Source organism: Carlito syrichta, unplaced genomic scaffold, assembly GCF_000164805.1.
Source record: "Carlito syrichta isolate Samal-C Ts95f unplaced genomic scaffold, Tarsius_syrichta-2.0.1 Scaffold308825, whole genome shotgun sequence".
NCBI classification, from domain to species: Eukaryota; Metazoa; Chordata; class Mammalia; order Primates; family Tarsiidae; genus Carlito; species Carlito syrichta.
This window is the reverse complement of record NW_007252921.1, coordinates 621,434-647,813: the sequence shown is the minus strand read 5'-3', so window position 1 is coordinate 647,813 and position 26,380 is coordinate 621,434. Positions and strand designations below refer to the sequence as shown.

General features: G+C 50.1%; 1 protein-coding gene across 1 annotated transcript; it reads left to right on the top strand.

The window, feature by feature from the left end:
- Positions 1-1,760: 1,760 nt before the first annotated feature.
- LOC103268417 (zinc finger protein 282-like) lies at positions 1,761-12,357 on the top strand. Its single transcript, XM_008065995.1, has 5 exons — positions 1,761-1,784; positions 3,543-3,896; positions 5,122-5,245; positions 10,233-10,346; positions 11,225-12,357. Exons 1-5 carry the CDS (start codon positions 1,761-1,763, stop codon positions 12,355-12,357), a joined length of 1,749 nt encoding a protein of 582 aa, XP_008064186.1.
- The last annotated feature ends 14,023 nt before the right edge of the window (positions 12,358-26,380 follow it).

Here is a 26,380-nt window from a genome sequence, read left to right as displayed (position 1 = left end):
GGGGGTCATGGCCCCAGAGTCCTGCCTCAGAGTTATCAGGGTCCAATTTGGAGGCACTGAGACAAATATGAAGCTGAGTTTTGTCCTTCAAGTTCAGGGTCTCCTTTCTCTTACGTGTTTTCCCCAATCAGAATCCCTCAGGAAGGACCTTTGCCTTCTGGAGTGAGTGGCGGTTCCACTGGATTCAGTGGGAGACTTTTCCACTTGGCTGTGTTCCCCAGGAGCCTTTTATATTTCAGTGAACAAATTCTTAATCAAAGCACAAAGCTCAGACCATGGAAATTCAGGCAGTATTATCAGACCTTATGGAGAAGGCTTGAGGACCACTAGCTTTTTGTGCCTCTTAATGCCACCACTGCGGGTGATGCCTGTAGAGCAGCCTGGGTGAGTGACTTTCAAGCTGGAGTAAGCTATCCTGATGGTTTGTGTCTCATCTGGCATTGAGAAGTGGCCAGCGTTCAGGCCTTTTGGGGACCTAGGGTCCCTGGCTGTGTCACTTTCTCTTTCCCTTCTGACTCTCACTCTCTCCCAAAGTCAGTAACTTGGCCATAATCTCTGGGGCGAGGGTAAGTATACAAGAGTGACAGTTCATCCAGGCTCCTGTGGGTTTGGGAAGAGGCTCTGCTGTGACTTCCCCAACCCTTGGGCTGTATGGGCAAGTGCGCAGAGTACAAGTGTAGCTGCTCAGAGGTTAACCCTCAGCTGCAAAAGGTAGCCTCAGTACTCGGGGGACGCCTCAGGGCTAATAATCTTGTCGGGGTTCTAGGCTGTTTTTTCTAATGCTAAATGCCCTGCGTAAATACTGGCGCTCTAATAGAAACACAAAGCACGAGTAACCGCAAGGCGTCGGCGCTTTTTTTTCTTAGCATTCAGCGTGCTCACCTCTGCGCTAGGCCTTGTGGTTTGCCTAGTACTCAGCAGGAGGTGGTTAAAGAATGTTCTTTACGTTGAAATGAGTCAGCGGAAGCTTTGTGGTGCAGGAGCCGAGGGTGCTGCACACCCGAGAGGTGGGAGACCTGGTTGGGCCCCGGCCTCTCCCAGCCTTGGGTCTCGGCTTCCTCATTTGTGAAACAAAGAAATGGTTGGGCCGCGACGTTAATCGCCCCTAAATTCTGTGAAGGTGGCAGCCTCTTGCCCTAATGGTGCTCAATAAATACGTTGGCATAAATGAGTGCGTGCTCGTAGTCTGGTTCCTGCTCTCCGGGAGGTGAACGGCCGCTCGGGAGGGGCGCAGCTGGCAACGCCGGTGGGCTCTTGGGCACGAGCCGAGGGCCGCGTTCCCCAGGGAGCGCAGCGCCGGCGCTCGCACCTGCCGGGTGCCCACAAAGCCCCGGCGCACGCTGCGGGAGCGGGCCTCCCCCGCTGGCCAATGGGGAACTGGCTCCTGGCCGCGGGGCCAGCCGCGTGCGGCTTAGGGGGCGGAACCTCTCGCGTCGGCCAATGGGGAGGTGGCTGCAGGGCGGGGCCCAGCTCGCTACCTGGGCGCTCCGGATCCCGCCGCCCGCACAGCCGCGGGCTCAGCCTGAGTCCCCGGTGCTTCCCAAGGCCCGGTAGCCGCGCCGCGGGCTCAGCCTGCGTCCCCGGTGCTTCCCAAGGCCCAGTAGCCGCGCGAGCCTCGCCTGTGCGGGGAAGACAGGACCCGGCTGGCACCGCCTGCGGCGAGGATTGGGCGGCCAGGTCTACTTAGGACCGTACACTCGCGCGTGGGCCCGCGGCGTCGGCAGTGGCGACTCCCGGGCCAGGCCAGACAGCGCAGGGCCATGGCCGAGGCGGCTGCGGCTCCGGTAAGGGCGGCCCTAACGGAGGACTCGGGGACGTGGAGCTGAGTCCCGATTTCCTACCCCCCACCTCCCTGCCCTGTCACCTTTTGCTGTTGGGGAGAGCTCAGCCTGGGTGAAGGGAGGACAAGGATGCCTAAGGTCACACGATAAAGTCCCTTCTCCATTCTTGGTCCCAGTTTCTCGTCTATAGAATAAGGTGATTCTACTTAACCACAAGGTTTCGGAGGTTCCCTCCAGCCCTGATATCCAGCGGACCTGGCTCTGTGGGTCCAGGTGTTGGGGGAACGGACTGTGGACGTCTTCCCTCCAGAGACTCCAAGGTTTCTCTCTCTGGACCTGTCCTTTCGGCACCGCCCCAGCCTCACACGCAGTTGGCCATCTCAGGGACAATCACCCCGTCCTCATTCCCCTTTCCCAAGCTAAGGCTAGTGCCATCGTGTGGGCCCCCCAACTTCCTCTGCCTTGCCCCTGGCTGTAAGGCCAAGCTCTAGACCTGAGCTCTGATTCCAGTCAGGATGGATTCTGGTGCGTTCCCACTCTTTTCCAAAATTCCCTGGGAAGTTCTTCCAATCACAGCCAGGAGCTATCTGCATTGTAGCTGACTTCTGCTTAGTGGGCTTCAGGCTCAGGCTTGACTAGGCCACTCCTGGCCTGCATGATAAGAACTGTTGAGATTAGTTTTTGTATGTCTCTGAAGGCAGAGGGTTCATCTCCTGGTAGAAATAGTTTCTTAGTGGTTTTAGACACATTCCAGGATGTCAGATTTGTGGCAGAGCACTGCAAGGGCATAAGGATGTTTGCCCCTAACCTGTGAAGACTGAGTCTGCCTCCTCCAGTCTACACTTTGTTGTACTGGTCAGAGGCCGGACTCGGGGATGGAGAGACCATGCTGTATGAGAGGAAGAAGGGACAGATGGCTGATGACTAGTACATAGTATGTTGGAACACTTTGCTGAATATTTTTTCAGAGAGATCTTGGGGAAACTCAGTTGCATAGAATTGGATTAATCACAGTCTTTGGTTCATAACACATTCTGATGATTGGTCTATGACCTTTATATTTGTTTTTAATAATATGTGCTAATAATACCATATACCCTGAGTGCTTTTCCATACCTTTAGTGCTTTTGACTTTCTCTGGCCCCCATTGCCTGACAGCTAGGACCTGGCCTCCTAGTGTGAAGATAACCCTTGGGCTGGTCCACAAGGTACTTGGGTCATGATGACATGGCATCTCAGGCAGGGCAAAAAGTCACACATCTGTAGATACGAGGGCAGAAGGGCCATAGAAGGCCTGAACTACAGGCCTTCCTCCCCTCTGAACCCACCAAGGGAGGTGGGCTTGCTTTAGAAGAAGGTGAGGACAGAGATTGCTGCCTGGATTCCACCCCCCCACACACATGTTCTGGACTCCACTTTCTCACCATTTCCTGGCTCCTACTGCTGAGCTATAGTCAGTGTAAAACTGGGATTCTATTCCATTCCACGCTCTGTCCATTTATGACACTAATACGTGTTATTTCACTTCCCATTGCCACTGAGTCTTGGTTCAGGATTCTTCTCACAGGGGCTCTGTGAGGTCCAGTGTCTGCCGTCTTTGACTGTCAGGTGGAATGTCTCTAGGGATCTGACCAGTGAGAACTTCTGGCACCCACAAGATGTCTCTGCCATTCCACAGGACCCTGACCTTCCTGCTGTAACTGGGAATGGCCCTGGGCCCCTCTCCTGATGGCTGACTCACCTCCTTGTGTCTAGTCACAGGACTTGCATATGAGGAGTGACCTCCAACGAGAGGCCCAGATCCAATCTGCAGAGATCTCCGTTCTGGCCATCTTGGCTGCTGTTCAGGCCATGGAGAAGAAGATGGAGTCCCAGGCTGTCCGACTTCAAAACCTGGAGGGACGGACAGGGACAGCTGAGAAGAAGCTGGCCGACTGCGAAAAGAAGGCCATGGAGTTTGGGAACCAGCTGGAGGGCAAGTGGGCCATGCTGGGGACCCTGCTGCAGGAGTATGGGCTGCTGCAGAGGCGGCTGGAGAATGTGGAGAACTTGCTGTACAACAGAAACTTCTGGGTCCTGCGGCTGCCCCCAGGCAGCAAGGGGGAGGCCCCCAAGGTACAGGAACTTGGTGTGGGTGGAGAGGGCCTGCCTGGCCTGTAGGGTCTTCACACTCAAAGTAGAGGGAGCCCTTTGTTGATGATGCCTGATTTCTGAGCACCTAAAACTAGTTATCAATTGGCTGCAAGGGCTTGAAAAATGTTGGAAGATAATTGTGACACAGGAAAATGTCTACTTTGGCAGATGGAATGGGGTTTGCTGGGAGGGATATGGCTATGCAGCAATGGTTGTACCTCTTTTTTTTTTTTAAGTAAGTAGGATTTATTGAGAGACTAGAAATGCTCCCACAGTGGGAGGGGACCTGAGGGGGTTGCCCTGGTTGTACCTCTTATTCCAGAATGATGTCTAAGAGTGAGGACTGGTTCAAAGAGGAGATATTGCCAGAAAGCCCCCTCACAAAGCCCACAATTGGAACAGAAGATATACAAGAGGAACTGGAAAAAAACAAAACAAGCCCAGAATTTATTTTTTAAAAATGTGTATTTATTCTTACATATTTCAACTTCAGTCACCTTCAAAGTACTTTCCAACTGATGCAGTGCACCTATCGAGATGCTTTTTCCACTGCTCAAAACAGTTTTTGAACTCACCAGTTTTGATGCTTTTTAGAGCTTCCACCATTTTGTGTTTCGTCTCCTCTGCATCAGCAAAATGTTTCCCTTTGGGGACTTTTTTTCATTCAAGGAAACAACAACAACAAAATCACTTGGTGATGAAATCGGGTGAATAGGGAGGGTGGGGCACAGGGGTCATGCCATTTTTGGTCAAAAACTGCTGGCCACTCAGTGTGGTGTGGGCAGGTGTGCTCGTAAATTATCTATCATGAAACGAAAAAAAATTCACTGAAGCTGAACACAACCTCTCACAACAACACTAGCTAGTCCTTTGATGCTGATGGGTTCCTAGAGCACTTACCTAGTGGGAGAAGCCTATGCTACAAGGGGCCTGCCCTTCCAAAGATAATTCCGGTGTTTTGGGGGTCCCCCTTGTGTGTGCTGGAGAGAGGATGGGAACTAAGGAGGCATGATTCTGAATCTCTTTAGCTCCTTGTTCTGCCCTTTAGCTGAAGGAGGTGTGAGGGAGATGAGTTTGTGTTTGCTCAGTGGTTTGACCAGTGATGTTCTGTGGTTTGGAGGAGGAGAGAGAAGAGACTGGAGCTGGTTTTAGCTGTTCTCTGAAATGGTTGTGCCTTGTGGTGGATGTTGGCAACCTGTACTTCTAGATGCCCGTGACTCCTGAAGATGAAGCCATGTATTTCTCAGAGCAGCAGGGGAGCAGCCTGGAGGACTGGCAGGAGCTCTGCAAGCACGTTGTGAGGGGCAGCTGTGAGACCCTGGACTCCCTGGGTAAGAGGTGGCCCTGGGGGCTTCCAGGCCTTGGTTTTATTCCTTTACTCAATCAGAGAAGACGTGAGGATCTGAGAGTGGGCAGCATGTCGAGGTCATTTGATCAAACCTCTGTCTTCAGGCAGGTAGAGGGTATCCTTAGTTCTCATTTTTAGGTTTTATGACATCAAGCACAGAGGCTAGATGGCTTGTCACAGGTCTCTTGGAGAGTAAATGTGAATGGAATGTGCTCCTCACTGTCCTGCATGGTACCAGAGGGAGCTCTTCCATGCACGCCTCTTGCTTGCCAGCCTGTGTACTCTGTTTTATATTTGCAGGCCTAGAATTCCCCAAGCTATACTCTGCACACTGTGAGTTCTCAAGAAACTCTTGCTAAATGAAGAAAGATCCACTGTGGGTTTGCATTTAAGAGTGCCACAGGTCCAGAAAATGAGGACCAGACCTGGAGTGTTGGTTCTTCAGGCTGGTGTGGGTGCCTGCTTGTGGAAGACTTGCTCAGACCCGGAGTTTTGTAGCTACTCCCACTCCCATGCTCTTCTGCTTGCACACTTGAATTCTCTCACTGCTTTGGGCAGGTGAGCAGTCACCACTTTGTCCATTCTCTCCCCTTGTTGGGAGACTGAGGCCCAGAACAAATTGGCTTACTTCCCTTTGACCACAAAGGTTCTTCTTCCAGAAGAGGGTAAGTGTGCTGCAGAGAGGTGGGGTGAGGGAGGCTGCCTGGCCTCAGGGGAGATAGAGGTAAGACCAAAGCAGGAAACCTGAGAGCTGATGGCCACTACAACTAACTCCCCCTCGATAGCTTGAGGCCAGGAGGCCAACCTGGGCAACACAGTGAGACCCTGTCTCTCTAAAAAAATAAATAAATAAATAAAAAAGCCAGGCATGGTGGCATGTGTCTGTAGTCTCAGCTACTCAAGTGGCTGAGGTAGGAGGATCATTTGAGCCCAGGAGTTCAAGACTGTGGTGAGCCATGATTACGTCATTCACTCCAGCCCCAGTAACAAGGAAAAAAACAAACCTCCCCTTCCTGGGCCTCAGTTTCCCCATCTGTCACATGAGGTAGCTGGACTAGGTAGCTTTGGACTCCTCCTGTCTGTGTGGGCAGGGGATGTGAGTCCTTCCTCCTGGCCACATTGCCCTCACTGGCGGGTCTAAGAGGCCTGGAATGCCTTACTTGCCCTGCCCTACATTTGGAACCCCCAAGACACTCTTTGAAGGGGGAGCACATCCTGCTCCAAGGCTGGCAGAATACCTTCTCTTTTCTGGGCCCGAAGAGAACTCTGTCACTGCCCTTTTCCTCCCCACAGGCCGTGCCACCACCAAGCCAGAGCTTCTGGAGAGGGCAGATGAGGCAGGCAGCCACAGTCTGCTCAGTGCAGAGGGAGGCCAGAGCCCTGGCACTGACGAGTCGCTCAGGGCCTGGGCCTCTTCACTTTCACCTGGTAAGGTCATATGGTGTCCGGAATCTCTACTTGGAGAAATAGAGGCAGAGGTGAGGGAGTGAGCTGCCAGACATCACAGCCAACAATCAGGGCCAGACCCAAGTGTTCTGATGCCCAGGGAATGCTTAGGCCACTTCCCACACTCATGTCCCATTTGACCTGAGACCGCTGTGGGAGCTTGAGGAGAAGAGCAGAAGGCAGAGCAGATACCAAGGAACCTGGGACTGAGAAAGGCTGTTACAGCCCGTGCAGCATCCTGAGAAGAGAGGTGCCCTGGAGGCCGGCCTCCTCCTTGAGACTTTCCCTGTTGTCGTGTCTGTTCCCATGGCCCTCAGACCTGCTCGCTTAGGTCCTCCTCACCGTGCAGCCTAATTCCTGCTTCCTCTCTAGGTTTCACTCTCCTTGAGGGAAGGAACTGAGTCTTGCTATAATATGCCCCTTCACCCACCACGCAACCTAGTACCTGGCACATACCAAAATAATAAGTAATAATTATTAAATGAACAGTGAACCAGAATAGGAGCTCAGTTTTCTCCATCTTTCAAATAATAACATTGAATCAGAATGCAGTGTTCAGAGCTTTCTTTTTTTAATTTTTATTTTAAGATGACAACTGGAAACATAGATCATAGGGGAAAGTGGGACCACTCTGGTTGAAGGATAGGAACCCTGGAGTCCTGTTTGCTCAAAACGAAATAGCTCATGCCAAGACACTGTTGCTTGCTTTCTATATTTTTATGCTGCTTTTTGGAGAGAAAGGCTCCCCTTTGAAGCAGGCACTTTGACTAGATAGATGAAATCACAGTGAGCCCAGAGTGGGGAAGAAAGTGGGTGTTGAAAGGGTACCGAGCGGCTGGCATGTAGGGCCAAGGCTAAAAGTCACATTTTTCAGGCACCTGCAGGGAGTGGGGCACCACAGAGAGCAGGACTGAGAAAACCCTGAGTAAAGGGGCCTTGTGCAGCAAGATGAGGGTAGCAGCCCAAGCAAGTGTGGTGGGGAGTAAGAAGTTGGGTGGGTGGAGTATGGCTCTTGTAATTTTGCTCCAGGCTGCTACTGCTGCAGCCTGGGCTGTGCCTCCTCCCTTGTGGTGTAGGGAGGGGAGCTGGGCCCAGGCACTGCAACCGCTCTGGCCACCGGGCTAGGCCCCTATAGCAGGTGTGGGCTGGACTGGGGCTTGTTCAGAGGCATCAGCCAGCACCACTGTCCCCAGAGCTGCAGAAGCTCCCAGGCAGATGCCGAGCAGAACCTGGCCTAGGTGCCCCTGAGTCTGAGGTCCCTCCTCAGCTCCGGGCTTAGCGCTGCCATGGAGCCAGGGCTTGCTCCTGGATACAGTTCAAGTTAGCAAGGGAGGTGGAGGAACAGGGCTTGGGGGTTGAGGTTGCACTGCTGTTTTAGCAGTTACTTTCTTGCACTCTACTCTCTAGATTTTCTAGATTTATCAGGAGAGTGCTTTGCATCCTCCCTTACCCCCAGAACTGGGCCTGACTCCTAGGAGCTGCTTCCATACCCTCTGCTGCAAACCTGCAGTCACCAGACACTGGAGATGTGAGATTGCTTTATCTACTGGATGCTTCCACAAGTGGCACCTCCTGCCAGAATTCTAGGAGCAGTGTAAAGGGGTCCTCATTCAGGAGGTCTGAGCAGGGTCTGGGCACTGCGGTTTCAACGTGTTCTTCTGATAATTCTAGTGTGGTCAAAGTTTGACAACCAAGGGCCAGAGATCCCTCTAAACAGGACTGACCAGCCTCTAACCTTTGACAGCATCCATGTTTTGACTGTGCAGATGTATTCTTACACAAATACATTTTCACCAAGCAATGCAGAGGTTATGGATAAAACTAAAGGGTTCTTTTTTCTGACCACCTGCCCAACCCCAGGGTAGCTACCTTTACCAGGCTTTTTTTCTCATGCATTTCCATATGGGCATATACTATAGAAAAATATAGGATTTTAGGCTTCATTTGGTGGCTCAGCCTGTAATCCCAGCACTTTGGGAAGTCGAGGCTAGTGGATTGCCTGAGTCCGTGGGTTTGAGACCAGCCCAGGCAATTTGGCAAGACCTCGTCTCTACAATAAATAAAAAATTAGCCAGGCATGGTAGCACATGCCTGTAGTTCCAGCTACTTGGAAGGCTGAAGTGGAAGGATCACTGGAGTACAGCAGGTTGATGCTGGGGTGGCCATGAGTATGCCACTGCACTCCAGCCTAGGCAATGGAGTGAGACTCCAACTCAAAAAAAGAGAGAAAAATACAGGGTTTAAAACCATGCAGATAAACTGTGCCCATCCTCTGCAGCTCGCTATTTTCACTCAATAGTATGTCTTAAGGGTCTTTATGTGTCTGTACACTTAGATCAACTTCCTCTCTGAAGCCTGGGCTGACCGCATGTAGGAACTTGGTTTCCAGGGTTCTGATTAATCGTAGAGCCAGCCTGGGCCAGCACCTTCTCAGCATGACTATGCCAGAAGTGCCTTGCATATGACAAAGAGTGAGCTGTGCCCCTGTGGTCCTGTCTACAAACCTGGCAGTGTTGAGCAATGTTAGGTTAGCTGTTCGGTATTGCTGGCTTGGGATGTTTTCCATTCATGCATTTATTTAATAAAAATTGTGCCTACCCTGTGTCCAGCCTGGGGCAGGAAGGAGAAGCAGTAATTAATCTCCGTTAAGATGAGCCTTAGAGATTACAGAGATTGTGAGGTCACTTGGCCCTTGAAGGATGCATATCCAAGGGCACTGTAGAATGTGTTTTTGGCTGCTGTAACAGGGACTGAACAAAACAAAACAACGAAACAGTAGCTTACATAAGGTAGTAGTTGATTTCTGTCTCCCAAGGGGACTTTTTTGGCAGCTGACAGTCCCAGGCTCCTTCTGGCTTGTTGCTCCACCTTTCCTGGGCTGTGGCCTTGTCACTGTGGTTCAGGACAGCTCATTGCCATGTCTGCAGTCATTCAGAAAAGTAGGTAGGGAAGAGGGGGATGTTTTGTAAGGACAACACATGCATTTCTTGTTTAATAAACACACATTTAGTACTTATGTACTTTAGGAATGCTGACCATTTAGCCTGTTACAACCTTTGTTCCTCATGTTGTAGATGAAGAAACCAAAGCACAGAGAAGCTAAAGCTGTCAAAGGTCATGTAACTGGAAGAGGCGGTGCCTCTTGCATCCCAATAGTTGAACCAGTCTCATGGCACATAAACTTGCAGGGAAGGCCCAGAAACAGTCTGTAGTCTGGATGGCCACACACCCAGCAGAACACCAAAGGCTCTGCTGCTGTTGAGGGAAGGCAGCAGTGTTAGGAGATGCTGCCTGTCTCCCTCACAGCTCAAAGCCTGTCATTTGCAGGCCAGCCTCTCCTGGCTTGACTCACTGCCACAACACATGCCCTTGTTCTCAGAAATCCCCAGGGTCTGCGCTGCCTTTGCTGGGTCCTATAGTTCTGTTGGGAGTACCTTGTGGTGTCTAGTCCCAGGCTGAGATTGTGAAAGGAAAGATGCCCCATGACCTCTGATGCCCTCAGGGCCTCTTCCTCTCTCCCTTAGAAACAGGCCCGCTGATATCTCCCCCAGGAGTTCTGTCTTGGATCAAACAAGAGGAGGCATGTGGGAGGAGCCAGCAGGGCCCACAGGAGACGACTTCTACACACCTGTGCTCAGGTAAGTCTCAGTGGCAGGGCTGCCAGCTGCATCCCTGGGCCTTAGGAGATTTGGGGTCCTGTCAGGAACCTCAAAGCACCTCCAGCAGGGCCTCCTCCTGCACAAGGGTCTTGAGGGGGAGGCAGTGAGCAGTCTACCTGCATTGTCTTTGTATCCCTCTGGTCTTGTACATTTGTTGTGTGGTGTCCTCCTATGCAGTTACATGAAATTATTCTTTTATTTCTGAGACTGTTTCCTGACATCACTTTATGAACTCATCTGTAGGCAGTGTGGTGCTGGGCATTGCTGGGAATCATCAATGCATAAGACCCGGGTTTTCCCCATCAAGAAATTTGCAATTAGGAGGAGAGAACAAACACAGATAAATAGTATAAAATAAGAGGAAACAACTGTTTCTAGACCCAGAGGGGCCTTGAAGAATGAAAAATATGGCTAGTATCTTAAAACACATGTGCTTACGGTGTGGGTATGGCTAAACTGTGGTCGAAGGGATGACTTAGTGGCCATGTGTAGCTTAGACGAAGGTGCTGTCAGGGGGAAATGTCATGATGGTCTTGGGAGGCTCCATGGGAGAGGTGGGACTTGAGAGGGGCTTGAAGCCTGGGTGAGAGGCAGAGGAGGCAGGAGGCATTCTGGGTGGAGCAGAATCTTGAGCTGAGGCTCAGAGGTGGGATGAACAGGGTGTTTGGACAGCACAGAGTGACACCGTGAATGGCACAGAGTGGGACCCCCGTGGGAGGCAAATAGGAGGCCAGTAGATGGAGGCCAGAGCCTCGGACTTCCAGTAGCAGGAGAGCCATGGGTCAGGGCGTACTGATTCCAGAACTCGTGGCAGAGACCACTCACTTGCTGTGCCCCTGTGTGTTCCTTCCCAGCAGAAACCTGGTTGGTCAGCAAAGAGAAGAGGAGTCTGGAGGGAGAATCTGAGGGCCAGGAGCCAGCCCTGGCCTCTGAAGGGGGTTCTGGCAAGGAAGACTTCGAGGGGGACACTTGTGGGGATCTGTCTCCTGCCCCCAGGGAGAGGGAAGTGGCCTCTCTCCCTCCAACTCCTGTGAGCCAGGCCGTGCTGGCCACTGGGGTCACGGAACAGTGTTCCCCCTGTGCAGAGTGTGGCCAGAGCTTCAGCCCGGAGGAGCTCAGCACGCAGCACCAGCACACACACCCCAGCCCTCTCCCCTTTGCCCGTGCTCAGTGTCCCAAGAGCTTCACGCAGCGGGCCAGCCTCGCCAGCCATCTCCGCGTGCACACAGCCAAGCGCGCCTACACCTGCGCCCAGTGCGGCAAGAGCTTCGTTCATCAGTCAACACTCACTACCCACTACCGCACACACACTGGGGAGAAGCCCTATGAGTGTCCCGAGTGTGCCAAGCGCTTCGGCCGCCTGTCCACGCTGCTGGAGCACCGGCGCACGCATACAGGCGAGCGGCCCTTCCAGTGCACACAGTGTGGCTGCCGCTTCGGCCGCCTATCCACACTGGTGGAGCACCGGCGCACGCACACTGGCGAGAAGCCCTTCCAGTGTGCACAGTGTGACAAGCGCTTCACGTGCCTGGCCAACCTGACTGTGCACCAGGGCGTGCACTCGGGCGAGCGCACCTTCCAGTGTGCCCAGTGTGGCAGCCGCTTCACGCAGAAGCCCAGCTTCTTGCGCCACCTCCGTGGCCATTCGCAGGAGAAGCGCTATCCCTGCGGCCAGTGTGGCAAGAGCTTCACCTGTCCTTCCTGGCTCCTGCGACACCAGGGCAGCCATGCCAGCCGGGCCCCTGTGTCCTGTGCGGCTTGCGAGAGTGGCTACCCAGCCCACGAGCCTCCTGCTGGCCTCCTCAAGTATGCAGTGTGGGGAAGGCCCCCCAGCGACCCTTCTGCTGCACCCGGATTTGAGAAAACAAGGACCGAGCATGGCCTCCTGGGGCACCCTGGGGACCGGCAGCTGAGTGGTCGTGATCTGGAAGGTCTTAGAGAGGTGCCACATAGTACTTTCTCTCTTGTGAAGCTGGAGATGGTGGGATAGCACCCAGAGAGCTCCCAAAGGGGCCACTGAAGGTGCAGGGCAACTGGTGCCCCTTGAATCCAAGCAGCCTCTCCTAGGGGGTTTGACCAGGTCAGAGCACCTGGTGCTGCCCTGGGCTTCCCGCAGAGAGCTGTTCTCCCCGGGACTGCAAGGTGGGCCATTTGCCCATGAGGCTTCTTGCTGCAGGGAGGCAAACGTGGAGGCAGGGCTAGGGTAGAGACCGGCCCCAAATGCCAAACCTCATTGGAGATGGCTACTTGGGGTGGGAGGTGGGAGGGGGTGGCTAGCTTTGCCTTGTTCCATTAGGGGAGTGATTTTTGAAGACAAACTTCCCATTTGGGAGATAGAAATTACTTAGTGCTTTGAAGAGGATCAAAGGCATGCTCACTTAAAGCATACTCCTTGGTTTCTTGGATGCTAACTATGCAGATTCTGAACTGCTTCCTCAGGTGGGGAGGCCCTGGAAGTCCAAGCCAGTCTTCTGTTTAGGCTGAGCCCAAGTGTTTCTCATGCGTGAATACAAGAGCCTTGGTGAGAGTCCGAGATTCATGGAAACTTTGACTCTACCTCTTCCCCAAGCCCTCTTCCTGTCCCATTACCTGGGAAAGGCAGCTTTGTGGGCTATGTTGTCACAGAAAGACCTGCACTAGATGTGGCCCAGTACTCATGACCAGCTATCCTGGCCCCACAGGGCACTGTCCAGTTGGTGTGAGATTTGCCATTGTTGGAGCAGGCAGGCCAAGGGACCTTTCTGAAGGTCCGACCTGTGCCAGCCACTAGGAAGACAAAGCTGAGTCCCGCTTCCTAGCTATGGGGCTGTGGGGGGTGTGCTGGCACCTGGGGAGCACACACCAGCAGATGGCACAGGCTGTAGTGAATATTGCAGAAGACCCTAAAAGCTGAGAGGAAAGAAACCTGGATGTGGCCTGCCAGCAGCTGAGGAGCCCCTGAGATCCTGGTGGCTCCTGCCACCACCTGAGCTACTTAGGACAATCACTTGGACTTTTCAAGTAGGCCCCTTGGGGTGGCTGGCAAGTTTGGGAACCTACCATTTTGATAAACTGAGTTTCCCCTCAGCTACTGGAGACCTTAGCCACAACTGGACCCCTGCTGTGACCCCAACTTCCCCAGGAGCCCCTAGGTGTCCAGAGCCTCAACTGTCAGATAATCCCCCTTCCCAGTACTTGAAGTGTGTGCATGTGTGTTTCCGGGGACTAGTCCTGGAGAAGCTGGTGCCATGTGTGCCATTTTCTTCACTTTGGCGAATGTATGAGCAGACACCATAAACTCTGGAGAGCTGCTCTCAGCCAAGTGAAGTGGCTTCTGGCACTGCTGCCCAGACCTTCCTGTTTGTAGCTTGAGCCGGTTTTTATTGGAAGCTCAGTGATTTGCCATAATTGTAACCTATGTAAATAAGCATTTATGAGGAATTGTACAATTTCTCTGTGATTGTTCTTGTTTGTGATATAGTAACTACTTGACTTCAGGTTCCCATGATCAGTGGTGAATGACAGTTATTTTCAACTATGCCTCAGTTCTGAAGCTCTGAATGAAAGTTGCTTAGGCTGAAGTTCAGGACAAGGTCCTGAAGAAAGGCAGAGCCCAGGTGGGCCTGGAGAGCCAGCCTGTCAACACCTGGAGGGCAGGTGCCTCAGCATCCTCTGCTAGAAAGCACCCTATGTTTGTGGAACGAATAAATACAAATGTTTCTATAAGTGGTGCCATATCCAATTTTAATGTCCTTAATCTGAGAATGCCAATTTTAACAATTCTTTACCACTTCCTGCCTTAAATAAAAGTTATTTATATATTTACTATATTTCATCAATTCTAAGATCCACTGATTGTAAGACACCCCTTTATTTTCTATACATATTTTCACTAGGCAAGAAAAAAATGTCTATTTCATCATAACTCTCTGTTCTCAATGCAGGATGTTAAACACATGCCAACTATAGATATATTCCCAAATTGGGAAAAAGTGTGGTAGGTGTCCTTTTAAGAAGTGATTAACTAGCTGGGCAGTGACATATTAACTACTAATTACTATTCTTGACTATGTCAGATCGAAAGATTCATTTTTAATAAAGGTCCTAGAAGTATAAAACTGAACCAAAAACTGCTCTGAGTCCTGTCGAGATGGAGTACCAATAATTCAGATCCCAGAATGCTCTTGAATTTTGGGGAGTTTTAATTTATTTGTAGAAATTTGAGGGGGCATGAATATAATTTTGTTACAAGCATAGATTGATAGTGGTAAAATTGGCTTTTAGCCTATCCTTCATTTAAATAATGTACATCATGCCTATTAAGTAATCTGTCATCAACCACCCTCTTACTCTTGATTTCACCTGGCTTCTACCATCTGGAATCCCATCATTTCCTGTTGCACCAGGGAGCTCACTCTGTTCGGTGACCCCAGGCTATGGAAAGCAGTCCCTGGAAGAAACACTATGCCTCCCTCACTTTAATAAGTGTGTCCCTGTCATTCTAATATTCCAGTTCATTTGTTGAAGCTTTAATTTCCAATGTGATAATATTTGGAGATGGGGCCTTTAAGGGAGGTAATTAGGTTTGGTTGAGGTCATCCAGGTGAGGCCCTCATGATGGAATTGGTGCCTTTACAGGAAGAGGAGGAGACACCAGAACTGTCACGTGAGGATGCAAGAAAGCAGCTGTCTGCTAGCCAGGAAGAGAGACTTCACCAGGATCTGAACACCCTGAAGCCCTGACCTTAGGGTCTTGATTTCACCTTGACTTCAGACATCCAGCCTCCAGAACCGTGGGAAGTAAATTTCCGTCAAGCTACAGTCTATGGTATTTTGTGATGGCAGCCTAAGCTAGACACAGTCCCATCCCAGAAGCTCTGCACTCTCTGCTAACAACACTAACCATTATTTCTTAAGATTCGCTGTGGGTCAGGCACTACTCCAAGGACTCTCAGCCTGGAGTCAGCACACTTGACCTGAAGAGGACCAGATGGTACATATTTGTTATTTTACAGGCCAGACAATCTCTGTCACAACCACTCAACTCTGACCTTGTAACAAGAAAGCAGCCGTAGACAATAAGGAAATGAACCACAGTAGCTGTGTTCCAAGGAAACTATTTGTGGACAATTGAGTTTTATATAATTTTCCTGTGCCACTGTGTGTGTGTGTGTGTGTGTGTGTGTGTGTGTGTGTGTGTGTGTGTGTTTTGAGTAGGAGTCCCACTCTGTTACCCAGGCTGGAGTGCAGTGGCATGCTCACAGCCACTGCAGCCTTGACCTGCTAGGCTCAGGTGATCCTTCACCTCAGCCTTCCAAGTAGCTGGAACTACAGGCACGTACCACCACACCTGGTTAATTTTTTGATAGAGATGAGGTCTTGCCCAATTGCCCAGGCTGGTCTCGAACCCATGGACTCAGGCAATCCTTTCACCTCGCACCTCCCAAAGTGCTGGGATTATAAGCGTGAGCCACCATGCCCGGCCCACAAAATATTTTTAAAAAGCAACAGCTAATATTTATTGAGCACTTACTCTGTGCCACTTTTATTTTTAAGAAACCAATTGTCACATTTACTTGTCCCTCTAGCCTATGCGGTCCCATCGTCCTTTTACCCAGCCATTTAGATATAAAACCCATCCTGAGCCCACTGGGCCGTACCCATGGTAGGCTATAGTTTGCTGATACCTGCTCTAAAGTTTCTCAGTGAATCTTCACAACCGCAAGACCTTTTACTATCCCCATTTAACAGATGGTGAAACAGAGGTCTAGACAAGTCCATGAAAAAAAAAGGGCTCAGCAAACTTGAGGAGTAACACTCGAAGCTCCAGCTGGACCACTGGGAAGGATCAGCTATACTCCCCTCAGAGCGGTCCCTTCCACCTCCTTCCAGGAATGCTGCAGTCTCCCCCTCTCCTGGTCCTTCCTGCAGATCAGAGGAGGTAGCAGGACCTACAAGAGCCTGGGCCACCCTCTTGGCTTCATTTGTTAGGAGCCAAGTTCTGTGTGGCGTATGTTCAGCCTTTGCTGAGCATTCCTGACGGTCCCATACTTCACCACACACAGTGGAGTTCACTTATCTTCTGATCTGCGTTGGATATGTATTTCTCTTCTCTTCCTCAACCCTTTCCCTTCCTTGGGGACCTAAGGTCTCCAGGAGAAGCTATCTCCAGGCCAGGAAGGTTGTAGCCCCAGCACTCCCAGGGACTCCCACATCTGATCAGGGCAGCAAGGCTTGAAGAAGCTGGTACATCATAGCCTGGAGGTGTCCAGGCCCAGAATGGCAGCTTCACTGTTCCTTTTGCAGGCTAAGTCCCTGCTCTGGAGGACCCGACAACTGTCTGGATATAGACGTTGGAAATCAAGATGCCAGTAGGGTCTGCTACCTCTCAGACTCTGGGTTAGAACCCTTCCTTGCCTCTTCCTAGCTTCCTGAAGTGACTTCAATCCTTGGCAACCCTTAGCTTGCAGACAGTTCTCCCCAGTATCCCTCCATCTTCCCATGACATTCTTTTTGTGCTCTTATCTGTGTCTCTTCTTACAAGGACACCAGTCATATTGATGAAGGCCCACCCTGATGACCTCATCCTGAACTCATTACATGTGCAAAGACCCTATTTCCAGATAAGGTCCCATTTACAGAACCAGAGGCTAGGGCTTCATCGTACCTTTTTAGAGGACACATTCAACCCATATCAGGGACCTTGCCTCTTGGTAAACATGCACAATGAAGAAACCCGCTCCTCCGAGTACCAGTTTGTCTCCTAAGTGGCCTATAATGTAAATGAAACGAGAGGACATTCCTGTGTGAAAGTCAGCTAGGGGAAGGCATCTGGCCTTGAACCCCAACTTGTTGACCTGCAGTCCAATACCATAAGCTCCAGCCCCAACACATTGGCAGGTCTGGTTCTTTTCTCCATTGGAGTCACACTTAGGGCCCAGGATGCTTATTAATTCTGCGTGGAGGGCCTGCTTTAAAACAGCCCTTGGGCTTCAAAATCTTTCTGGGCTCCTCTCCTCCCTCTCACACAACGCTGTGTGGTGACCATCCTGGAACCTCCTTGTCAAGACTGCACTTGATTTCTTTGCTCTTGCTGCTGTTCGCACCTGGAATTCCTTCCCACCTCTCTTGTTTATTAAGGAAGCTCCTCAGAGTGCAAGACCCATTTCAAATAGGAAACCTGTCATTACTCCACGCTCAGGCACATAATTCATGCTCTCTCTTCTGTGTTCCTAGAGTTCTTTCCCCCCTCCCTCCCTCCTCCCTCCCTCTTTTTCCTTTCTTTCTCTCTCTCTGTCTCTCCCCTTCCTTCTTTCTCTCTCCCTCTCCCTCTGCTTCTTTTTCTTTCGACAGAGTCTTCCTCTCTTGCCCAGGATAGAGGCCAGTGATGTCTGGTGTGATCCTAGCTCACTGCAGTTTCAATCGCCTGGGCTCAAGTGATCCTCCTGCAATCCTCCTGCCTCAGCCTCCTGAATAGATGGAACTATAGGCATGCAGCAACATAACCAGCTAATTTTCATTTATTTTTTATTTTTGTAGCAGTGGGCCAAAGGCTTGTCTTGAACTCCTGGTCTCAAGCAATCCCCACCACCATCACCCTAGCTTTGACCACCCAAAATGCTGGGATTATGAGTGTGAGCCATAGCAATAGGTTGCTAGTCTTCCTTAAAGTGGTTGCTTCAACTGAGAAGACACTAGCTTTGCAGTGACAGTCTCCTATAGCCATGTTTTGACACCCTTGACTTCTTTCAGAAGACCACCTTTTCTCCCTGTACTATGGACATAGACTCTGAGTGGAAGCAGATATATTCTTATGAGACCTCACTCAAGTGAGGATGCGGTGATTAGTCACAGATAGGTGCAGAACCCTACTCCAAACCAAGTAGAATCCTTCCCTAGGATTTTTCAGAGTCAGTTTTTTTTCTGTCAAACAAGGTGTGAAGATGTGAGCCTACAAATGTTGGAGGTGGGGTTTTAGCTACACGGAGCCACTGGTTTGAGGCATGAAAGCTGACTTAAGAGGGAACCAAAGAAGAAAGTTGGAGGGAGGGTCCCGATTTGACATTTGAGTTCCTGATAGGATATTCTCTGATATTTATATTGTTGTGACCCAATAAATTCTTTATTTTCTCAGTTCAAATAGAATTTCTGTGTTAATAATATATGATTCTAAAGGTGAAATAATATTAGTAGGAAATACCATGCCAGCAGGAGGTATAGCTTAGTGGTAGAGCATTTGACTGCAGTTTTCTTCACTCTTAGAATCCTTAGAGTTCACCTTTTAGGAGACAGTAGTTGGGGGCGGGGGTGCCAGGGAAGGAGAAACAATGAAAGAATCTTAAGGAGCTGGAGGAATGGATGCCGAGTAAACAGAATCAACAGATGGCCACCAGAGGGAGCGATCTGATTAGATTGAAATCGGAAACAAAACCCAGTTTGGCCCAGCAATGCTTGGGTTGCAGGACAAGACAGGAAGAGATGCTAGGCTATTCCAATAACCGAGCTGGACTGAGCATTGCACCTTCTCAGCAACCTACCTCACCTGAAGGTCTAGTTCCACAGTCCTTGCAACCTTCTTTTCCCTTCCCCCTTGCTGTGGCCAAAGCATCAACAAGCACATTTATCTTTGCTGGCCAATAAGCTCAAGCCCAAAAGAGCCCTTGGCCTTAGGTATGGATACCTCTCCTGGAGGCCTGAGACTAGGGTGATGATCACATTGCCCCTTGGCAAGTATATCTGCAGTGGAGACAGTTCTCTGAACCATGAGCTCCTTAGGTGCCAAGATAAAGTCTCCATCAGCTAGTGAACCCCAGAACACGGCACAGATGGGAACAGGTAGGGGCTCAATAAATATCGGTTAAGTGCATGAACTAGCTGTGATCTCTCTTTATCCCATCCTCCTTCTGCTCATGTGACCTCCATAGTCATTTTACATTTTCTCCCTTCTCCCTAAGACCACCCCTCACCCTTTTCCAGGTACAAGGCCTTTACAAAAGTGACCTTTCTTTGTCTTCTCAGCCTGACATGAGCCTGTTCCCTTCCTATTATTGTCTGCCAGAGCCTGGGGCACACATCCTTGGCTACTTCAGCCCCTCGGGCCTATTTCTTTTTTTCCCCCTTGTTTATTTATTTATTTATATAAAAGATATGGGGTACAATTCAGGATTAGGTATACAAGTGGTCATGGCACAGGCAAAGTTTCAGCCTGCCTTTGGTCCCCACTTCGCCTGGTTTGAGATCAGGTTCCCTTATTGATGGTGTGTGCCACCCTCCCCCTCACCTCCCTGGCAGTTTCCGGGTGCTGCCCATCCTTTTCTTACAGTATTATGGTGAATGCTCAGAGTCCACTTATGAGTGAAGGCCCATTTCTTATCAGTGCGCCTTCAACAAGTCTTCACCCAGCGTTATGGGGGGTGAGCAGAGATGGCGCCGTGGTGACTGAGGGCTGGAGTTTCAGGTGTGGGGAGAAATCAGCCAGCAGCCTCACTGCCAGGGGAAAGGTGCCCATGCAAGACTGTTGAGGGAGAGGTCCGACTGTCTGGGCAGGAGTTGGGGCCCAGGATATTCAGCAGACGGACAAGTTCCAGCTCCTTCAGCTGAGCTAGCTGGCTAAAGATATCACACTCTTGTGTTAACAGAGGGAGGCTATGTTCAATTCATGTTGAAGTGGACTTGAGAGCTTGGTTCAACCATCCCATGGGTGTTGAGGACCTACTTCAAATATGGCTGCTTACCCAGAGTCCCTGTGAGCTTCACAGACTTTCTCTCTCTCTCTCTCTCCCTCTCTCCTGCTGCAAAAAGCTTCATTTCCATCTGGTCCCGGGCTTCGGGTGGTTAAAAAGCTGCCCAGTGGTTGGAGGGAGAGGATCTCGCAGAAGCCCTGATGCTTTGAGGGGGGGGCCCCAAGAGATCGCTGGGCTCCTAGCGAGGCTTGAGGGTGTGCCCTCCCAAGAGATGCTCACCCAGCCCAGCCTCGGCCGACCAGCCTGCGGAGTTTGGTCAGGTGGTGGCCCACATTCTTGATGGGTTCCACTTCCTCATCCAGGAAGTGTTTCTCCAGGAACTCACAGACATGGGGGTGGGGTGGGGTGGGGGGGGTCTGTGCGGTCAGATCCCAGGGCATGAGGAGCCAAAAGGGCTCGGTTCAGGTTGTTCCCCAGGGCCACGGCGGCTTCCAGGGTTTTCTGCCACTCATCTTGAGGCGGCTTCTGGACATCCAGGGAGAGGTCGCCACGCTGTTTTTGCATCTTCGAGAGACTCTGGGTACTGACCAGGCGCGGTGGCTCAGGCCCAGCACTTTGGGAAGCTGAGGACAGAGGACTGCCCGAGCCCAGGGATTTGAGACCAGCCTGGGCAACTTGGTGAGACCTCGTCTCTACAATAAATAAAAAAAAGGTGACCGGGTGCGGTGGCGCGTGCTTGTGGTTCCAGCTGCTTGGAAGGCTGAGGCGGAAGGATCGCCGGAGCCCAGCAGGTCGAGGCTGCGGTGGCCGGGAGCGGCCACTGCCCTCCAGCCCGGGCGACGGAGTGAGACTCCGACTCCAAAACAAAAAAGTCTCCGGGCGCCCTCGCGCTTCTCCTCAGCCAATTCGTGGAGGAAGCGGCCCACGCCTTCCAGCGCCACGTCGCCGCGGCGGAAGCGGAAGCCGGGAGAGAGGCCGTCCGGGGGCCGGCAGAGGCCGACTGAGCGGGCGCTGGCCGGCTGCCTCCGTCTCGGCGGAATCGCCATGGCGGACCTGGGAGCTCGCGGTGGGTCGGCCGGCAGGAGCTGAGCGCAGAAGCGGCGGTGGCCGGTCCCAGAAGCAGGAGAGGGCCCCAGAGGGTCTCGGAGGTCGCAAGCGGAGAGGAGCTCGGCGGGCGGTGGGAGGCTGGGAGAGAGGGAGGCCCCGGTCTGTGCGTTCCGTCCAAACACCGTGGCAGCAAGAGACGCGTGCGCGGGACCGCCGCACGCTGCCGGCTTCCTGGACTTAATGGCGTCGGGGTCTGTGAGAGAGAGGGTGGGAGGCGTGGCGCACTGGGAAGGGCTGAGAGGGTGAACGTGGTACAGTTACGACCTGGGACGGGGTGGGGGGGTAAGGGTCAATATAGGAGACCAGGACACGCTCTGTGGCTTCTCTGCTCATAAAGGAGTCTCTCTTGGCTCTGTTCGCCACTCAGGGCACAGCTGTCAGAGAGGACAGCTCCATCCTCTGTGGCTCCCCATCTCTCCCGCTCATACAGAGGAGGCTTCCCTCTGCTAGGGGTCTTGAAACCCAGAATTCTGTGCCCCGAGAGGCTCACAGCTAGTGACCACAGTGTTTCCCCCCAACCTGTTTTCTTCTTGAGAGGGAATCTGGAGCTGGTTCGCCTTATTTTTCTGGGACATTTAGCAGATTGTGGAGTTTGAATGGATGATGCCTGTGGTGGAAAGAGAGAAAGGGGGTCATCTTGTGTCTCGGGGTATGAGGTTGTGGCCAGGCTCTTGCCCCGGACCTGCCGGTCTGTCTTTGCAGAGACCTCTTCGCTCCTCAGCACCCCAGTGTGAGAAAGCCGGAAGGGAACCAGGGTTCTGGTGAGCTGGGGCAGCCCATGACTGTCAATGACTGCAGGGCAGATGGAACGGGGGTGGCAGAGGTAAGGAAGGATTTGCCTGGCATATGGAAGATGGCAATAGGTGTTGACAAGCAGACGGAGGAGTGAATGACAGCAGTGAGGGCCAGGCTGTCACGGGTAAGGCTCCCTCCTATCCCAGGAGCTTGGCTGTGAGTCCAGAAAGTCATCAACTGCACAATTCGAATGTTGCAATAAGGAATTATAGGTAGGCTTGGGGCCATAGCTCCAGGGAAGAGCTGTAGACTGCAGAGCACGAGGAACTTGGTTCAAATCAAGGCTCCCTCTGTGAGGTTTACTTTTGGTTGCCAGAAAGTAAAACTTCTGAAGTAGTAAATAAGGAGGAGGCAAATGATTGTCCTGGTCTCCTGTATTGGCCCTTAACCCCCCACCCCTGTCCCAGGTAGTAACTGTACTATGTTCACCCTGTGCTCTACTCTCTAGAACTGGATTCTGTTCTGGCCAAATGTGTCTCCTCATCTCTAGAAACACAACAGTGGGGATTCATGAGGGATCTGGCTAGCTGTGTGTACGTCACAGTGGAGGTTTTCTTCCAAAGGCAGTGAACAGTGTCTCGCTCATTATAGATGAAAATCCAACCTTCCAAAATGCTTGCAGGTTGATAAGCCCACCTGCATTGCCACATCAGGTTTAAGCCTCAGTGAATTCTGGACACTCCTGACTCACTTTTGTTTTTTTGAGTCAGGGTCACACTTTGTCACTCAGGCTGGAGTACAGTGGCACAATCACAGCTCACGATAGCTTTGACCTCCTGGGCTCAGGTGATCCTTTTGCCTCAGCCTCTCAAGTAGTTGGGACTATAGACAAGTGACACCACACTCAGCTATTTTTAAATTTTTATTTGTATTTTTAAATTCTTTATTTATTTACTTAATTCTTTAATTTAGAGATGCAGTCTTGCCATGCTGCCCAGGCTGGTCTTGAACTCCTGGGCTCAAGCAATCCTTCCACCTCACCTCCCAAAGTGCTGAGATTACAGGTGTGAGCCACCACGTCCAGCCTTTAAAAAAAAAAAATTATTCTTATTTCTCGTTTGGCCCGAAGGCCTTCCAGACTTCTTCATCTGGCTAATCTTCCTTGTCATCTCCTCCAGGAAGTGCCTCCTGACTCCCTAGGCAGGGTGAGTCCGTAATTCCTGCCTTGATAGGCATCTGCTTAGGCTTCCGCCACTTACATAGAAATATTTTGGTTCATTGGTTTGTCTCCTGTTGGGACTAAGACTCTTTCAGGAACCAGGACAACGTCTTGTCTTTGTGTCTTCAACATGGATAACAGGACCTGGCACCCAACAAGTGTCATTGTCGAGTGAATGAATGAGTGAACTAATGAGCACCCTCCTTGAGGTCCTGGAGTATGGGAGAGTCTCTTCCTGGGCTGAATGTGAGGTTCGCTGAAGATCCTGAACCATCAGCTCTTGCCCTCATAATTAAGTGTGCACTTAAGGGGAAACGTCAGAGTCAAATATCCTTCCCATGTGTACAGGCTGGTGCCCTTATCACAATCTAAGAAAGAGGATATTTGGGAGGGTGACTGTTTAGGATTGGAAAGGGGAAGAATGAAGGTCAGTCTACAGGGGAGAAAACTTGTCAGAAAAAAAACCAGTGGAGCCGGCCTTGGTGGCTCAGCCTGTAATCCCGCGACTTTGGGAGGCTGAGGTGAGTGGATTGCCTGAGCCCGCGGGTTCGAGACCCGCCTGGGCAGTGAGACCTCATCTCTACAATAAATAAAAAAAATCAGCCGGGCGTGGTAGCGCATGCCTGTAATTCCGGCTACTCAGAAGGCTGAGGCGGAAGGATCGCCGGAACCCAGCAGGTTGAGGCTGCGGTGGCCGGGAGCGGCCACTGCACTCCAGTCTGGGCGACAGAGTGAGACTCCAACTCAAAAAAAAACCCCCCAAAACCAGTGGATTATAAATATGTAGATATCCTGGGTGTAGTGCCATGGATGAAAAGGTGCTAATGAAGGGTTATTATGTAAGTGGGGGTGTAGCTCAGTGGCAGAACATTTGACTGCAGACCAAGAGGTCCCTCGTTCAAATTCAGGTGCCCCCTACTTACCTCCTTTAGCCACTGAAGCAGATGCTGGGACTTTTGCCTTGTCTTCCCACTTGTGGTTTTTTCTTATGATAAAATTTAGGGTCTGGAACAGGACAGGCTCCAATAATCTTTCCCTGACCATCACCCAGATAATAACTACTGGGATCACATTTGACTGAAGAGGTTGACCAAGTTAGTTCAGCCCAGCCTCACCTCTGGGACTCTTGCCCTTCATGGCCCATGGGTGGATTTTATTTTCTCTCAATGTCTCATTTCTTCAACTTCCCTATAATCTTCAGGAAAAAAAGCACAGGCTATCTCTTTGTTCTTGCTACTATCCTTTGAGAATTGTATGGAAGGAATGTATACATCTTCCTTCTTCCCACAGGAAACTAATAATTTGACAACCATGTCAAAAGTTCTTTCTTTCCTCTCCCTGGGAACTTGCCCCTACTAGAGACTCTGGCCACTTGATATTCCCATCTTCTCTCCTGCCACTTTTTATTTCTTACCCTGGGTCAAAATATCCTTGGCAAAAATGCCTAGAAATAGACTCTACTTTACATTATAATTTTGAAAAATTCAGATAAAATATTTAAGACACATAAATGGTTATAAAGAATCTTGCAGAGGATTCTCCACTTTCCTTGAAAAACAAAGCCATTTGAAGTAACCTTTTCTATGAGAACAAATAAAAATTTGATTTGACATGGTGGCTTACTCCTGTAATCTCAGCACTTTGGGAGGTGGTGGCAAGAGAATTGTCTGAGCCCAGGGATTTGATAATAGCCTGGGCAACTTGGTGAGACCTCGTCCGTCTCTACAATAAAAATAATTTTTAAAAATAGCCGGGCATGGTGCCTGTAGTTCCAGCTATTTGGAAAGCTGAGGCAGAAGGATCCCTGAGCCCAGCGGGTTGAGGGTGTAGTAGCGGTGAGTGTGCCACTGCACTCTAGCCTGCATGACTGAGAGAGACTTCAAAAAAAATTGAAAAATATTAAAACCATCTCATTAAAAACATCAAAGAGTTAACTAGCTAGGCAGGAAATACCAGATGTAGATTTGGAAAGGATGGGAAATAAAATTAAAGCTCCACACTCCCTTTGGCCCTGAGTGTGCTTTTCATTCCAGAAGAAGCAACTGAGTAAAACTTTTGGAAGCCTCTGGAGACTCAGGGACTAGAAGTCAGAATTCTGGGCCCAACTAGAGATAGACACCAGCAAGATCAACTCTGGCTTTAGACTGGGATTCCAAAGACGGAAGGAAAAACAGTCACTGTAAGAATTTGCGGCTAACCTTTATAACATCTTAATGGCCCAGAAAAACTCAAGCTTTGAAATTATATTAAGGTATCCTGACTGCTCAGATATCTGGAAAAAGAAAATAATGGAAGAAATTATCATCTCTGGCCTCACATTAGTTATACAAATAAAATTTTAAATAAAATATTTATCATATAGTCAAGGATAGCCATACACACAGGGAAGTAAACAAAACAAAACAAAAAACAGTAACAAAAAATAAAGAAAAAAACACCATGAGTGAAAATTAATAGAAAAAACCGGACCACAGAACAAAGGGACTTTGGATGTTAGAACTACCAGAAATACATTGTAAAATAACATGCTTACTGTGTCCAAGGAGTTAAAAAGGCAAGCTTGAAAACTTCAATAAAAAATTGAAAAAGTAACTAAGGATCAAAAAGAGCACAAAATAGAAATCTTATATCTAAAACTACAATAACTAAAATTAAAAACTCAATGACTAGGTCTATGCCCTACTTAATGAATAGATTAAGCCAAAGAGAAAATCAGTAAACTAAAACATTGGGAGGAAAAACTATTCATGATAAAGCATAGAGAAACAAAATTAAGTCAAACACAGAAGAAAAGGTAATAAATACAGAGGACACAACGAGAAAGTTTTCTACACACTTATCTGGAACCCTGAAAGGAGAAATGAGAGAGAAAACGATAGATGCAAAATTGAGGAGACAGTGGCTGAGACTCACAACTAACGAAAAACATCAATCCTTACATTCAAGGATGACTGTGAATCTCAAGCAATAAAAAAATCCATTCCAAGAGTGATTGCAGTAAACTTGTGGAAAACTGGAGATAACAAGAAATTCTTAAAAGCCTCATGAAGAAAGAAGACATTACTTTCAATGATGTGACAATCAGATTGACAACTGAGTTCTCAAGAACAACGACGAAAGCCAGAAAGTAGTGAATTGTGTACACTGAAATGTTGTCACTGTCAACATAAAATTCTGCTCTCAGGTAAAATATCCTTCATGAGTGAAGGTAAAATAAAAATACCTTCAGACAAAAACTGGAATAATTAATCAACAGCAGGCATGCACTAAAGGAAATTCCGAAGAGTAGA

What these genes read in the sequence shown, in the direction of transcription:
- LOC103268417 (XM_008065995.1), top strand. Translation starts at nt 1,761, where the DNA reads ATGGCCGAGGCGGCTGCGGCTCCG. An exon ending in TGAGACCCTGGACTCCCTGG is followed by an intron (nt 5,246 to 10,232) that starts GTAAGAGGTGGC and finishes TCTCTCCCTTAG; the next exon opens with AAACAGGCCCGCTGATATCT. An exon ending in TTCTACACACCTGTGCTCAG is followed by an intron (nt 10,347 to 11,224) that starts GTAAGTCTCAGT and finishes CCTTCCCAGCAG; the next exon opens with AAACCTGGTTGGTCAGCAAA.